The following is a 15,608-nucleotide window of genomic DNA, read 5'->3' as shown; positions in this document are numbered from 1 at the left end:
CAAGTAGCAAAGCACAGATAGAATGCTTTAATACAAACCATGTTTTCTTTTTTTTTTGCCCGACTTGATTCATATTTTCCTACTAGGAATTGTGACAGAAATGCAAAAAAATAATATGAAAATAAATTACTTAAATAGTTAAACTTAAACAGTTTAAAAATGTGTGTGTAAAATTAAAAGTAAAAATGATAAAAATGGTTAATTTACGTTCATAATCCTATAAAAAAAAAAAAAAAAAAAAAAAAAAAAAAGTTGACAGGTTCTCAAGGGACGCTTTAGGTTAATAATTTAGATCAGAGGGGATGCTTGGGAAACCCTCCACCGCAAGCTATAGTTTTATAGACAGTTATAGTAAGTTTAATAAATGCCATCTTTGGACCAGTGATATCAGCAGTTTTGTGTTACTAAATTGTATATTTTAGCATGGATGGAACACTTTATTTCCCAGCAGTCAGGAACAGAGCTATATTTAATAAAGAGCTTCATGACTGTTAGTATTCAGCTTTGGCTTTACTGAATACTCTAACCTGAACCGTCAAACTGAACCATCCTTGTATGGGTTCAGCTCTCACCTGAATCACTCGGCAGAACCTCCACGCTCCACGCCTCGCTCGTTGTCTCAGAGATGGTAGAACCGTAAGGGTCCAGAAGCACCGGCAGACACAGCAAGCTGCACAAGGCGTTCTCCGCCGCAGCCCCTGAGGAGAACACGCACATAAGAAACACATGGGTATGAGGTGTCTGTGATCTAAAGCAGCAGGTAGGCGGACTGTGCCAGAGATGGCCAAAGGTTAATTGCAGCCTCCCTCCTCACACACAGATGCAGACACGCGTACGCGTTATCATCAGGGTTGTGACTTTGAGGTGTGGATCGAGCCGAGCATCACTCATAACCTCATTATTCTCTCAACCGGCATCCCACACAGCGCCTCCTCTCACTCAAACACTCCCAACAGGAGCTAACGCCTAACAAGGCAGAAGAATGGAGATGGAGCGCTGGAAGGGGAGGGGGACAGTGAACAGCCAGCATGGCGGGGGGGTGTTTGCATGCATGCGGGGGCGTTTGATGGTCGGGCGGAAGCGGAGATCATGAGCGCTCCGTATGAAGCTCTCCACAGGTCACGTCTCCCCACATACGCACGTGCACAAGGTCAGGTTTGGTGGGCCTGCAGGAGAGCTTTCCCCCGCTGGCCCTGTTTACAGTGAGTGAGGCAGGGGCTCTGGGCCACCCGTCTTTCAGGTGCATGATTAAATGAGTGGCACCCGCAGTAGTGAAACAATTAGAATTTCTACCTCATTATCATGGTAATCTTATCAGTGGGATAATGAGGTATTAATGGATATTTAATGTGTATCTCATAACCCAATCCCTCGGAGAAAACACATAAGGAAATCGCTGTAAATTCACTTAATGATGGAAAAGTCCCCCAACGCCATATTCCGAAGGATGAAAAATGGAGGATGCAAATGAGAAGGAACCAAGGTCAATAAGACTGCAGGGACTGTGTGAATGTCAGTGAGAGGGAAGCGAGAAAGAGAGAGAGCACGGAAGACGAAGGAACAGAGTGAAAAGAAGGGGTGGAGGGAGAGAGACTGACTGAAAGACAGAGGAGGAGAAAGAGATGGAGAGAGAGAGAGATGGAATGTGGTGGGATTAAACGAGAAGCAGTTTTAGGTTGTTCTTCACATCACTCTGTTCCTGTACAGAAATTTTACACACGTGATATTTTTAATACTCTTGATACTTTTTTCAGGATTATTTGATGAATAAAAAGTTCAAAAGAACAGCATATTCAAAATGTCTTTACTATCACTTTTTATCAATTTAACTCATCCTTACTAAATAAACACTGATCCCAAACTTTTGAACGGCAATGTACATTACCTGATATTTTGGAAACTGGTTTCAGATTTTCTCTGAATGACCATTATTGCAATCTAATTTGAAAGCATATATCGATATATAAAAACTGTTACATTATTATAATAATGACTTCAATTATAACTATTTAATGTTGCATGCAAATATTACTGAAAATGGCTAAAATGACAATTGATTTGTAAAAATGTCTTCAATAGCAAAACAATGATAGAATATAATTACAATAACAGAATCTATTGCATTCTACAGCTCCTTGATTGAGAAGTGCAACTTTTCAGCTAACCACAGGATGGCAGTAATGGATTTGCTGGCCACTGTGCCAAAATTAACCTTATCTCACGGTGTAATTTGTCTAACTTATCGAATGTGTAATTTGCACCCGAATCAAAAACGTAAAAAAATCAACCTTGAAATTGAAACTAAAATTTCATTGCAAAGAGAGGAAAAAACTACTATTTACAGTTATATGAACTTTATATGACCTACATGAAAACAGCACACTAAAAAAAAAGCATATCATTATAGGCCTAACTGTAGCCATGACTGCAAGATTTGCAGAAATGCAATCGTACCAGCTATCTCCTGCAGTCGGTCCTCATCCATGTTGGGATCAAAGTCACTGCCCAGGACATCAGTGCTCCAAGTCTCACTGACCGTCTCAGAAATGTCTCTGTCATCTGTCAGTCCCATCATGTCCCGAATCTCAAACTTACGCAGCTTATCGTCCAAATTATCCTGTGTAGTGGCTACATAAAGAACAACCCAGAGTAATAATTAAGCTACACCACTCTAACTGAAAAATTCCACAAATCATATTTAGTTTATTGCTGGAGATGGTGAAAAACTTTAAAACAGTCACCTTGTTCATGTTCCAGTAGCTGCAAGGCCTCTGCACCATTGCTACCAGACGGCCCTGGTCCTCCTTCTGACACAGACTCCACCTCCAAGTCCAAAGAAGAAACTGAATTGGAGCGGTTAGACGGGCCTGCAGACAGACCACATTTATTCATATTAACTAACAAGCTACTACTAACTTACTTACATAATTAATGGTTTTATCCAAAAGAACACTTATTGCAACAACAGTCCTCCCCACAAACAAAACAAAACAAATTTAAAACAGCAGATTATATCCATTCCTGGGCTTAATGTCCGTTTCTGGCTGCAAGGGAAAAAATTTAAAATAAAATTAAAATTAAATTAAACAAAATACAATGAAATTAAATAATGAAAAAAAATATATATATAAAATTAAATAAAAGAACAAAATAAAATAAAATTTAATTAATAAAAAATTATTAAATATATTAATAAAATTAAATAAAAAGAGTGATATAAACTAGCAATCTTTTAAAATAAGAAATTTTATTACAAAAGGTAATATTGGAAAAAAAAAAGTCAGGTGCATATGGGACAGCTTATGTACAAGAGAGCCATCTGCTGGTTGTCTGGTGAAAACACACCCTCAGAAATGCCCTCCAGGTTGTCACTGCAGAGTGAGAAGCGCAGCGTTTTGTCAGGTTTTCCATGCAGTTTGGTGTCATCAACAGGGGCATCTCCTTGTCCACCGTCTCCAAGATGTAGAGTCAGAACCTACAGACAGACACAGCAGTCACTTACCAATACCACTATACTTGTTAACTTCTACAATTAGACCTACACAGCATGACATATCGACTCAAGAGTCTGACCTCGTTTTCAGACATCATCCCAGGTATGGTCTGCAGTGAGGTTCCCAGCGAGATGACTAGCACTTCCTCAGGTGTGACCTCCTGCAGAGACTCCTGGGAGCTGGCTTCAGTCTCACCCTCCTGGGCCATGTTAGATCGGCTTCGGCTGCGAGAGCCTGCTGGGTGAGGAAGAGCAGGAATGGAGACAAACTGTTAGGGATAGAGAAACAGCAAGGCTGCTAAGTGTGTTAGCAAAAGCCTGCATGAGAACTAGCACTCACAAATGCTGAACAAACAACAACAATAACATAAAAGTGAACATAAACTTTTAAGAGAACTGTGGCAAAATAGCTTTTACAGATAACTCTTTAAGACGATAAACGTGTTTTGTTCCAGACTGCTTAAAGACAAATTGGACTGCTTCTTTTTATGGCTGATGAAACCTAATTCTAATGCTAAAAACTTTGCATCATTCATTGAAACTGGAATGGATAAAACAAGAGCAAACAAATCAAATGAAGAAAACAGCTAGTGTGGAATATAATTGAAAGCATGCAGGTACATCTTACTAAATTTATGACACTCATAAACAGTTTTGCTTGTCTGAGCAACTACATTTATATTGCTTGGGGCAAGTTATTCAAACCAGATGTGCTACAGCGAGAAGCAAAATAGCACGGACACACTGGCAAAGCATGGGTGAAGCAGTGAGAGGCTGGACAGGGGTATTTGTACATGTCGGTCATGGCAGAGTGTCAGGGTTACCCACCAAATGGGGTTACTAAGGGTATATGAGCGGACAGGGCAGTGGCAGAGGGCTCCCAACACGTTATGGCTGCCAACTGTTGTCCTGATGATCATTGGCAGCAAGGCAAGAAAAAAGGTGGAAGAGACAGAAGGGGGAAGTCAGATAGTTGGTGGATAAGATAAAAAGTGTGTAAAAGATCAGTAAATGACTGTAAGAACAGACAGTAGTTAATTAATAGAAGACTACTAACTAGTGTCCATGTCTGAGCGAGTTGTACAGAAGAGATTTTCTGTTTCAGCATCCTTATGACTCCACGCTTAAACCTCCCAGGCTCATAACCGATTTCAATATATTTTGAATAGATCAACATGTAGCTAAGCTAACAGCGCTATGTACCATGCAGGAAAAAAAATAATAATAATAAAAAAAAATAAAAAAAACACCACCACCACCACATGGGTATATTGGGCAAAATCATAAAAATAATAATAAAAAAAAAATATCTAAATTACCTTGATTAAACCTTTTTAATACTCTATGAAATGTTTTATATTATTTTAAATCAACATTTCTTTGACCTCAATCATCATAACAAATAGTAGTATCATCTCATATGTTATTATAGAATCTTATAAATAATAATTAGTACATATTTTTTTCTCTAAACCCATTTTATGATTACCGTCTCTGAAAGATACATAAGATGCCAGCTAAGATTTTTTTTTTTTAATTCTAAAATAATAATTATTATTATTATTGTTATTATCATCATCTTCCTATCTTATAAGAACAACAACAACAATAAATAGTAGCAGTAATAGTAGTATCTTAAACATTATTATTATTTAATAATCTTATAAATAAATAATAATTAGGTCTTATTAGGACTTTTTTTTTCACTAAGCTCATTTTAAGATTGCCGTCTCCGTGGAAGATACATAGGATGCCATCTAAGATTTTTTTCAGAATTCGAAAAAAAAACGTGTTATTCTTATTATCATCCTCCTATCTTATAATAAGAACTACATCAACAAATAGTAGCAGACAGTATCTTATATTTTTATCTTATAATTTTTTATTAGTAAATATTATTAAATAATCTTAGATAGTTATAATTAGTAGTAGTAGTAGTAATAATAGCAGTGGTATTATCTTATAACCATAATAATAAATTATTATTGTAATTTGTTCTTAAATAAAATATTATGATTATTATATTATAATTTATTTAAAAAAATGTGTATCCTCAACTACACAATCATATGAACAACCAGTTACTAACAACACAGATTTAAGTTTCACATCCTTAGTGCTCAAAACGTACTTTCAATATGAACATCACTGAAAGTAATGGTACTTGCAGTTCAATAAGTGAGTCAGATGTAGATTCAATGCCCTTTTCGACTGACTCAGTAGGTTGAAATAACTGATTCAATTTGATTCTTTTCTGACAATTTCAAAGAACCAGAATAAAGAGTCATTTATTCTTGAATCAGATTACACTGGACTGCACTTTCTGTAATCAGAGGGTTAGTCTCCAAAGAATCTGCAGCAATCAACGTGCAGTAAAGTTAATGTAGTAGGAATACCAATAGGGAGTCTGTTCTTCTTGTTGGCGGGTGTGGTAGCTGGGGAGAGCTGGGGTGTGTTAGAGGGTGTGAGCTCCAGGCTGTTGCTCTTTGTCGTGCGGGACTGAGGTACATTGGCTAGTAGGGTTTCCAGAGCCAGGTGGTCTTCTTCTCTGAGCTGATCTCCTGCAGTGACACTACGCACAAAGTCCACCTGAACACAGAAATGAGACATTTCTTTTTTTCTTTGGCACAAACATGCTATCGAGCAATCACTCAAAGTTGATATCCAGTGAAATAAGGATAAATAAAAGATGTATAACGAGCTTTCTTTACATCTTCAGGTAATTTTTTTTAACTCATTCTTAATCAGTGCTGGTAATTAAAGCAGGTGGGCCTCATTATTCAGCTATCATCATTAGTGGATTTCAAACAGTGAGTCTAATGCAATAACAACATAGGAGTCGGGCTAATTGGCTCTGTAAATGACAGTGCGATGATGAACATCTTGCTGCTCATGCTGAGAAGAAAAACACAGGGAAACGGAGGGTTACTGGCTTTTGGCAGTGTTGGGCAGGAAGAGTTAAAGCATTGGGACTGTAAAGGTATGCAGTATGACTGTTACTGCTATATTATGGGACAGGTTTGGGCACGTTCTACTGAGGTTCGAAAGAGGGTGAGGTAGACAAGTCATTTTTCATTGATCTGAATCTTGTCTAACAGCTAAGTACAGTAAAAGCGCTGAGATATGTTTTGATTAGGGCTCTCAAATGTATAAAAAAAGTGATTATTCATGTTAAATTAATTACAAGACACTTTGATTAATTAAATTAACTAAATTATTGTACATCAATATTACATAAAAGCTCTCAATCCTGCTACAATAATCTAATGTCTTTGAATTGATGTTAAAGTTTTTGTGTGCCGATTCACATGCAGGTGATTAAACGGGTTCATTTTAGTATCACATTACATTTTCTATAATTGTAGTAAATTACAATTTAAATGGACATTCCTAGTTTACAGAAGGTGGACTATGACAACGTTTAGGACATCCCACTGTCTGCTAAACTGTTCAGAAAATGTTCAAACTATAAACTACATTTTCATGAAGCCTTAACATTTCAGGCAGGAAAAGGATGTGAAACTGCAAAGGAATTCGTATATAAGTCATAGTGCAACTTATTATGAAACTACAGACCAATATTTTTGAGGGATGTGATCTCACTGTGACCATGTGAACAACCCATTAAGCTCATTTGTACTTCTGACGATGAAATCATAAAACTCAGATGAAGTTAACTTCCTTCCACACATCTCTTTCTTCTCTACATTACATACCAGAGCTAAAAGCTGATTGTGAGTCATGTAAACCACCGTCCGTGTGAGGCCCTCCAGTAAATTCATTGACGACATAGGTGGAGTCTCGACAGCTCTTCCACCAATGACGACATCCAAAAAGGCAGCAACACATGTCTAAAAAGATGAAAACGCTAACTGCAATGAGTCAATCCACAAAAAGTGTGTTGGGACATGTTAATGAACCATTTAACATTTCCTGGTTATGATTAGAATAGCGCACTACCAACGTAGTACTCGTACTGTAATATGCACAATATTCGTTGTGCAGCATGTTAATATTCTGTATGTATGCAATACCCAGATGATATTTACTAAAATATGAGTATGTCCAACAGCATATTACATTTTGTGGTCAAATTGTATTAAGAATCATGCAATTTCACTGGTGTTGGTTGGTTTCCACTACTGAAATGTTGCTATTGTTATCATATTACATTGTAAACTGGCCAGTACGCAATACGCCAATAGTCTATGTTAATCTTCATATAGTAACAAGATGAAAAAGACAATCAGAAAAAAAGGGGATTCAGAATTCTGGCTTTGTCTCTTACCTTATCAAACTTGGATAAGCTGCTTTTACGTCGAGGATCTCCATCATCTGCATCAGACATGGCTAACTGCTGCAACAACTGCCCCACCTAAAATATCAAATTAGGTTTTATTTTTTAGAATATATTAATATCACAGCCCGACATGAAGCATTGACTTATTGCAAAATGTCTTTCTATAGTGTCACCCGTGCTGGCCATATGAAAAATCAAACATAATTGCAGTACAATTTATGAACAAATGATTATAATTTGGTTGTGTTAATGAACTCACTGAACTGCAAGTCATAACTTGAAGCAAACTGAAACTGTACTCTGCTCTATACATAACCATCTATGTACCATACTGTAAAAAAAAGTGGTTTGTGGGACTTAAAAATTTAAATGGCCTACAATTGCCAACTGGTTATTCATGCAACAATTGTAGGCCTAGTTCAAGTTACAGTAATTCTATTTTTTTTAAATATATTGTTTTGATGAATATTTTAATGTTTATTAATACTGTATATTTAAATACAAACAAAAATGTGTACATTCTACTGTCCTACTCAGCATTTTAAACCAAGCTGACAGCAGTTGAAGAAAGACCCTCACATTACAGTTATTTTGTAATATACTGATGAAACAACATTATCCTCTACCTGCATGAGGTTGAAACGTGCCACCTCATTGATGGGTGCATCTGAGATGATGCCGTACTGTTCAGGGTTGACGACGGCTGGACATATGAAGCAGGTGAGCAGCAAGTCTGTGCACATCGTCCTCACCTCCCCGACCTCTAACCTCTCCACCCGTGCCAGCGTCTTATACATCTGAGACACAATCCAGCGCAGGCTCTGAGGGAAGCAATAGGTGTTCTGCTTTAGGTAGCCAATAAAGGTATTGACCAGGGCTACCAGCTTGGCCTCGTTTGCCTCCACTGCTGCCTGAACTTTCCTGCGGTACTCATCTGTGCCTTTCTCCCCAAACAGACGCTCCTGCTGGGCTGGGGTAAAGCGCTCTATCAGTTTGGCTGGATCTGTCTCTAGATGGTCCTCGTCCTCCACCAGCAATTGCATGATGGGCTCGTGGAGGGTTGCAGTGAGGAAAAGTTTAGCTGAATACAAGCCCTCGGAGAAGAGTTTGAAGAGGATGCTGAAGGCACACGTGCCTCGCCGTAACAGACGACGAGGGTTGTCACTTTCCTTTAGCTCAAATTCCACCAAATAACGAAGCACCTGGACAAAGTAGGACCACACAATGTAGTTTGTGGTATAAATGTATAATCTTCAAGAAATAAAATTAAAAATAAATATATATATAAAATAAAAAATTAAACAAATAAATTAAATCCTATATATAATAATACATACCTAAAATAATATACTATAACAAATAAAATAATATTTTAAAAAGTTGTATTTCTACCACTACACACATATATCTAATGTACCTGCAGCAGATAGCATTCATCCTCTTGCATGATGCAGTTGCCATAGAGTGAGGTGAAGACTGCGTATATGACCCCCTGCGTGTGTTCGTGATTGAGTCTTTCTCCTGCCACCAGACAGGATGCCACCAAACGTGGGTTCTCCCTCAAACGGCCCAAGAACTCCCCATAGATGCTCTCCTGAAAGCCCAGTGTCTTATAACCATCCACAAACTGTGTGTCCTCCAGAAACTTGGCATGCTGGCAGCATTCCGCAGGAGAGGCCTCCGCACTGGAAAGGAAAGAAATGCATTCAGAGAACTGGACTGCAGAGAATCATGTGAATAAAATTTGATAATGCTGGAGATGTACTGGAATGAATGCGCAAATGCAATTCAGATAAAGAAATATCTAGATACTATCTGCTAGATGGTTACGCCAACTATTCAATACAAGCTTATAAAACCCCAACTGAATATCAAAGTGGCTGTCCTGAACAAACTTGAATGTTGTGTAAAAGATGTTTCTAGCATCAAAAACTTTGAAAGAAAACCATTGCCAAATTCAGCAATAGTTTCCCCAGAAGTAATTTACTCATCTTCATGATGTTCCAAACGTGTATGACATTCAACACAAAAATAGAACTTCTAGAGAATGTACAGGCTTCTCTCTTCCATAAATTGAAAGTGAACAAGATTTTAGATTTATATTTCTTGTTCATATAACACAAAGGAACAAACTCATACGGGTTTGGAACAACATGAGGGTGAGTAAATGATGACAAAAACTTAATTTTTTTAAGTCTAGAATGAAAAAAAAAATGAAAAAAATCAGTCAATCCAATGTCAGAACATGCCAAGCCAGAATACTCATTTGGCTCTTTCCCTAATTTCAACCACGGAGATAATCCGCAAAGAAAATCACAAGAAGAGCCTGCTGGTTTTACTGGTCTGGGAGTGCAGTCACCTGGTGAGGATGAGGCGGTCGAGGTTGATCCTTTGCTGTTTGGCGATCCAGGCTGCACGGTAGAGCCTCTCTGCTGTCTTGAGCACCTCGTTGTTAAGCCGCTGGATGAGCTGCTTCTCTGATGCCACATACAGCCGTTCCTGCTTCAGGTGGTGGGCCAGAGTGTGAATGTCTGGCTTCACCATCGTTCAGCTCAGCCACGGTGCTGAAGGTGGACAGCAGGACAAGCAAATTAGTGGCATTGCAGGAATATTTACAACATCAGTAGAGTATGATGTAAAAACTAATGTAAATTCAGTACAAGAGATGGGTGGATTATGGGCAACAAGACCTGAGCAGTATTATGTTTATCCCAGGCTACAGAAGACATCACAATCACCGGGCTATTAAAAATAGTTATAACACACATACAGATATACTGCATAAATGAACAACTGTTTTCAATGGGGTTCAGAGACAATGAATACTTATCAAAAGACAACAGAATTCAGTTGGAGCAGTGACCATAATTAATTAGACATTAAATTAAAAAAAAGGCTGTGAGTGATGGAAGTAGGGTCTGTCTAGTACAGTTATTCTAGTCAAATGAATGTGCTTTTCCTGTTGTTCAAGACAAAATTAAGTTAACTAGAATAAAATCAACTAGACATTTTGCAGTGACCTGGATAACAGCGTCTTCAAAGACAGTCCGTTAAATATGTCGTAGTGTATCAAGTTCCTAAATTGTATGGCATGTTTCATTTTCCAAAACTGTTTTTAAGAGGCTGAAGGTTTTTGGTAAACTAAAAGTTTGCATGAAGATCTGTGTTAAAATGCATGTCAAATGCCTATACAAAATTATGACAGACCGAAAATAAAGCTATTTTGGCTAAGGTTCTCAGGCTGATTGTTCCCTGCTGTCTCAGTTGTTCACAATTTTCTTGTGCATTTATATTTTTGTAAAAACAGTTTACTTTTTTTTTTTTTTTAAACGTTGCCTGGTCTGGACATCACGTCACACCAGTCATCCCAGTAAGTCAGCATGGAATAAGAGGTAAAAATTAGGGATGCACGATATGAAAAATTTTAACCGATACCGGTAACCAATAATTAAGTCCTTCTCATGGCCGATGTCGATACTGATAAGTTCATATTTTTATATTATAATTTTCATATAATCTGCAGTTTGTGCACCCAGGAGAATATAAAATCTAAGATTCACTGATTAAACTGATATTTTAGTAGCTCTGGCCTAACTATAGCAAACATCAGTCCTGAAGGCACCACAATACTTTGTAACATAAATGGTTTAACAGAATTATGGTTTATCTGCAATTAACAACTCATTAACAACAAATTTATAAATTTATATTCAAAATATTTCATGCACAAAGAAATGCATCTATTCAACGTTTTTAGTGCACAAGGATGAGAAAGTTATATAGTCTTTAAGTCACGTGTTTTCAAATACATTATAAAAAAAATGCATTGACATTTGTCAGCCTCGAAAAAAATGAAAAACAAAAGTGCATGCTCAACAAAAATAAAGTGCATCCTCATACCAAGGTTGTTAAGTCGCAACACCGGTTATCACTTGCCCACCGCAGCACCGTCCATCACTGTCATTTTGATTTTTTTAATAGTAATAAAAATAATTTAGTTCAGTTAGAGAACAGACACTACAATTAAAACTGAACGCGGCTGCTCAATGCAGCACACCGAGCTAAATAAAAGTTAGTTAATAAAAGTTAGCTATATGTTCTATGTTGTATTTTGTTGCTTGAATTGAATTCAAGCAATTGATGCCGAATTGCCGTTAATTTAAAAGTGAAAATAAAATACGCACGGTGCTTTTACAAGCTATTTAAAACCGAAGGAAAGCGAGGAAAAGAGACGTCAAACGACTTCCACCACCCATCCATCGAGGTGATACCGGTAAGGTGTTGACACACGTCGATTAACCAGTGGGAAAATTTCCTCACTGTCACAAACCTACTTGATGCCTTTTTTCCTCCTTTTGGAATCCTTGCTGAACATGCGTTGGAAATAGCAATGAAATTGTCCTCCTCTGCCACTGAGAAAAACTTCCAGACCGGTGAAGACATGTTCGCAAATGATGACGTAATGAGCACAACACATGCTGAGAGTCACTGCAGTTTAAAGCTGCAATCACTTGCACTCCGAAAGAGGATGAATCTCAGATAAATCAGACTGATTGATTGATTTACCAGCAAGCATACTTTATCGGATCTAGTTATCGGATTTCATTTATTTATCGGAGCAATAAAAATTACGTCATTTTCTCTCATATCGGTCGATAATTTATCTGTCCGATAAATATTGTGCATCCCTAGTAAAAATACTTCTGGGAAGTAAGCAGAAGCAGTTTGGTTCCTTCTGAAGTGTAGTGTTATTAGGGTGGTATGAGTTTTTACAACGGGGATTCAGTAGTATACCCTCATTATAACAGCTGGACAGCATATCTTAGATTTACACATACTCTACCTTAGTAGGATAAAAGCAAATGAGGCCTATTATAAAAGTAAAATCACTAAACAGAGCTGCTGAATAGTGCAAATCCAACTGTGTAAGACAAATAATCATGCCTAAAAAGGAAGACCGCTCTATTTCCTCTGAGACGGGAGAGAATAGAGCCATTTTCATACAGGGAACTTACCAGACTATAAACACGGACATACAGAGAAAGGTCCAAAGGTCATGCTGAAGTAAAGCATTTTTTAATTACTTCATACTCTTCACCGAGTCGGCACAAAGCAATGGCAACTACGCATTTAACTTCGATGCATTTCATTTAACCTCATGAAACTGCTGTAAAAAGCAGCAAGGCATGAAATGCATCATATCTGTTTATTTGTTCTGTGAGCAAAATAGATGTCATGAACAAACTGCGCCAAAATCTTTGACCAAAATCATTCAACTGGTAAACAAAGGCAGCACTGAGTATTAAGGATTATACTGCAGTAATCCTTTGCAGTAACGTAATGACAATGCAAAGACAACATAAAATCTTTTAGACAGTCTCCTTCAACAGTCAAGCGCTTCTGAGAAATTAAAAGAGATGGAGCGTGCAATTTGCTCTTGGTCGATGATGTATTTTAGGAGTGTGCCCAGATCAAACTAAATTTCTAATGCTGTTGTTACTCAAATATAAACTCAAAACTCAATATAATAATAATATCAAGGCATATTATTATACAGGCACACAAACTTTGGAAAAAGAATATTTATGGTACTCAGACAGGTATGTTCACTGCAGTTGTTTTGACATATGTAAACGAGATACATTTCTAGTTTAAACATTATTTGTTCTTCAGACATTCCTCTTTAAAAGAAAATAATTATCATATTTTTGCAATGCGACCCACACTTGGTTTTTGACCACTGAAAATGTGTACAATTTATCGATCTACTCCTGGAGCCATATTGAAATTCCATTATCTCTGGAACTGAACCAAATAGGGCCTTAAAAATGAAGATGCCAAAAGAGAAGTTTGTTAAGTTTGGGACCTCTGGTTGAGTTGACACGGAATGACCCTATACATAATCTTCAGAGACTGTGAAAATCTAATTTATCAGCTTGGTTGAAAAGCACTGTGCAAGTGTGCACATTGCAGCTATAACTCAATTACAAAGCCTGGACTACCGTGACCTGACAGACACTTCGTGCTTCATGAATGGCCAAAAAATAATAAGCAAATCACATTAGTCGCCTTTGCTTTCTCACTTAATTGAGGGATATAGACAAACAGAAAACACCCATTTAATCTCTCTCTCTCTCACGCACACACACACACACAAGTATTAATGTACACACACAAACATTCAAACTAGAGAAAATGCAAAAAATCTGAATAATTTCTTGAACCGTTCCTAAAGCACAAAGGGGTCTTTGTAAAGCACAGTTACACAGGAGAATGTGGGACGAAGAGCAGCCCAGAGATGCCCTTGATGGAGCCCGGGCCCCTGCGTATCCGTATAAAAGCAGCCCACAAACACAGAGCAGAATATCAGTACATCCGCAGAGGCCTCTTGTACCGCTCACTCCTGAATCAGCTCAACCTCTTGTCATCCTGCCAAATACAGCAGATCACTGTGCTCGCTGTGTTTTGTGGTTGAATGCAGTGGTATGTGAAGATTTAGCCTTGGGGGCAGAGGAAATGGCCACCTATTCACATACTGTCTTCTTCTATTCTGAGAAGTTTAGGTAGTTGTAATTGCTTTCATGCTTTGTGTCAATAAGCTTATAAATAGTGCAGAGATGAGCACAAACCAAATAACCAGGCCTACTTTTCTACAGATCTAAACTTAATTGGCCATATGGTATCATGCTTATGTACACTATGAAGGTTTGGGGATAGTAAGATTTGTTTTTTTATTACACAGATATTTACAGATATGCAGACAATTTGTTCTTTATAACTGTCTGCTTTTATACATTTATAATTGAATTGATATGGCACGGTTACATGTTTATACATAAATAAACTTAATTAAAAAGTAATTCGGCCACAGTACAAACTGGACCTAATATAATAATAGGACCACAGAGAAATAAAAATTTACATTTTTAACTAACATACTGCTTTTCTTCCATGGCCAAATGGGAAGTTGAAGGAGCTGAGAACAGTTTCTAGACACAGATGTCCCAGATTTGATGATCAAAAAGATCAACAGAAGAACACTAATGTATCTATTAAAAAAATGGAAACATTTTGCGTCTTATACAAAAAGACAGGCTGAGTTATTAAGCAGCAGTATTGTTTCTACTCTAAAACATCCCAGGGATGTTTCTCTGGTGGAAAAAAGACACTCTGCTGTCAGCACAGCAGTGATAAACAGACAAGCAACTAGAACCAAGAGATCCGTCTACTTTCGCTTTTTTCAGATTTTGGACTGCAGCCGATGCTGTTTTTAGCAACACAGAGAAAGACGCACTTTCCAAAAGCATTGGGAACAGGAGGAAGGTCCTTTTTTCAGTTCCTCTATTTTGAAGAGCTGTTTGGATTAGATCTGACAGCATTTGAGCAGGTACAGCAGACTCACTCCGAGGAGGAATGGAGAGAGAGATGAATGTGTGCTTAGTGTATTCTTATGCAAGAGAACTAAATATCTTTTATTAAATGTCTTCAAGCACACAGCCCAGGGGTTTAAAGTAGGGATGTGCAGATAACATTTTTTAGAGGCCAAGCACAGCTACCAACACTTTCTTTTTTTGTACCTGCTGATAGGATACATGAAATTCAGTACTGCTGTGTCACATTCAAGAACAGTGCAATGCTGTTACAGTTACCGTTAGGGTTGGGAATCGAAAATCGATTCTGATTCCAGAATCTGATATTTACGGTCAGGAATCGGATACTTCTTGTCAAATTAAAATTTCGATTCCAATGCGCTTTTTTTTCCTTCATCTGCGAGGACCAGTGTGACCTAGCGATCTGCCAGGACCTTGCTCGCTA

General features: G+C 37.7%; 1 protein-coding gene across 1 annotated transcript in view; it reads right to left on the bottom strand.

The window, feature by feature from the left end:
* The window catches only part of gapvd1 (GTPase activating protein and VPS9 domains 1), a 39,324-nt gene that overhangs the window by 17,611 nt on the left and 6,105 nt on the right, over positions 1–15,608 (bottom strand). Inside the window, exons 2-12 of the mRNA XM_079381920.1 lie at positions 10,153–10,357; positions 9,211–9,478; positions 8,420–8,995; positions 7,782–7,868; positions 7,210–7,344; positions 5,890–6,082; positions 3,574–3,731; positions 3,346–3,475; positions 2,742–2,867; positions 2,455–2,628; positions 573–698 (exon numbers count right to left, since the gene is read on the bottom strand). Of these exons, the coding sequence (XP_079238046.1) occupies positions 573–698; positions 2,455–2,628; positions 2,742–2,867; positions 3,346–3,475; positions 3,574–3,731; positions 5,890–6,082; positions 7,210–7,344; positions 7,782–7,868; positions 8,420–8,995; positions 9,211–9,478; positions 10,153–10,337 (2,158 nt within the window). The 5' untranslated portion in view covers positions 10,338–10,357. The remainder of the gene's footprint in view (positions 1–572; positions 699–2,454; positions 2,629–2,741; positions 2,868–3,345; positions 3,476–3,573; positions 3,732–5,889; positions 6,083–7,209; positions 7,345–7,781; positions 7,869–8,419; positions 8,996–9,210; positions 9,479–10,152; positions 10,358–15,608) is intronic.

The sequence above is a fragment of the Barbus barbus genome, assembly GCF_936440315.1.
Source record: "Barbus barbus genome assembly, chromosome: 28".
NCBI lineage: Eukaryota > Metazoa > Chordata > Actinopteri > Cypriniformes > Cyprinidae > Barbus > Barbus barbus.
This window is presented reverse-complemented; position numbering and strand designations above follow the sequence as displayed.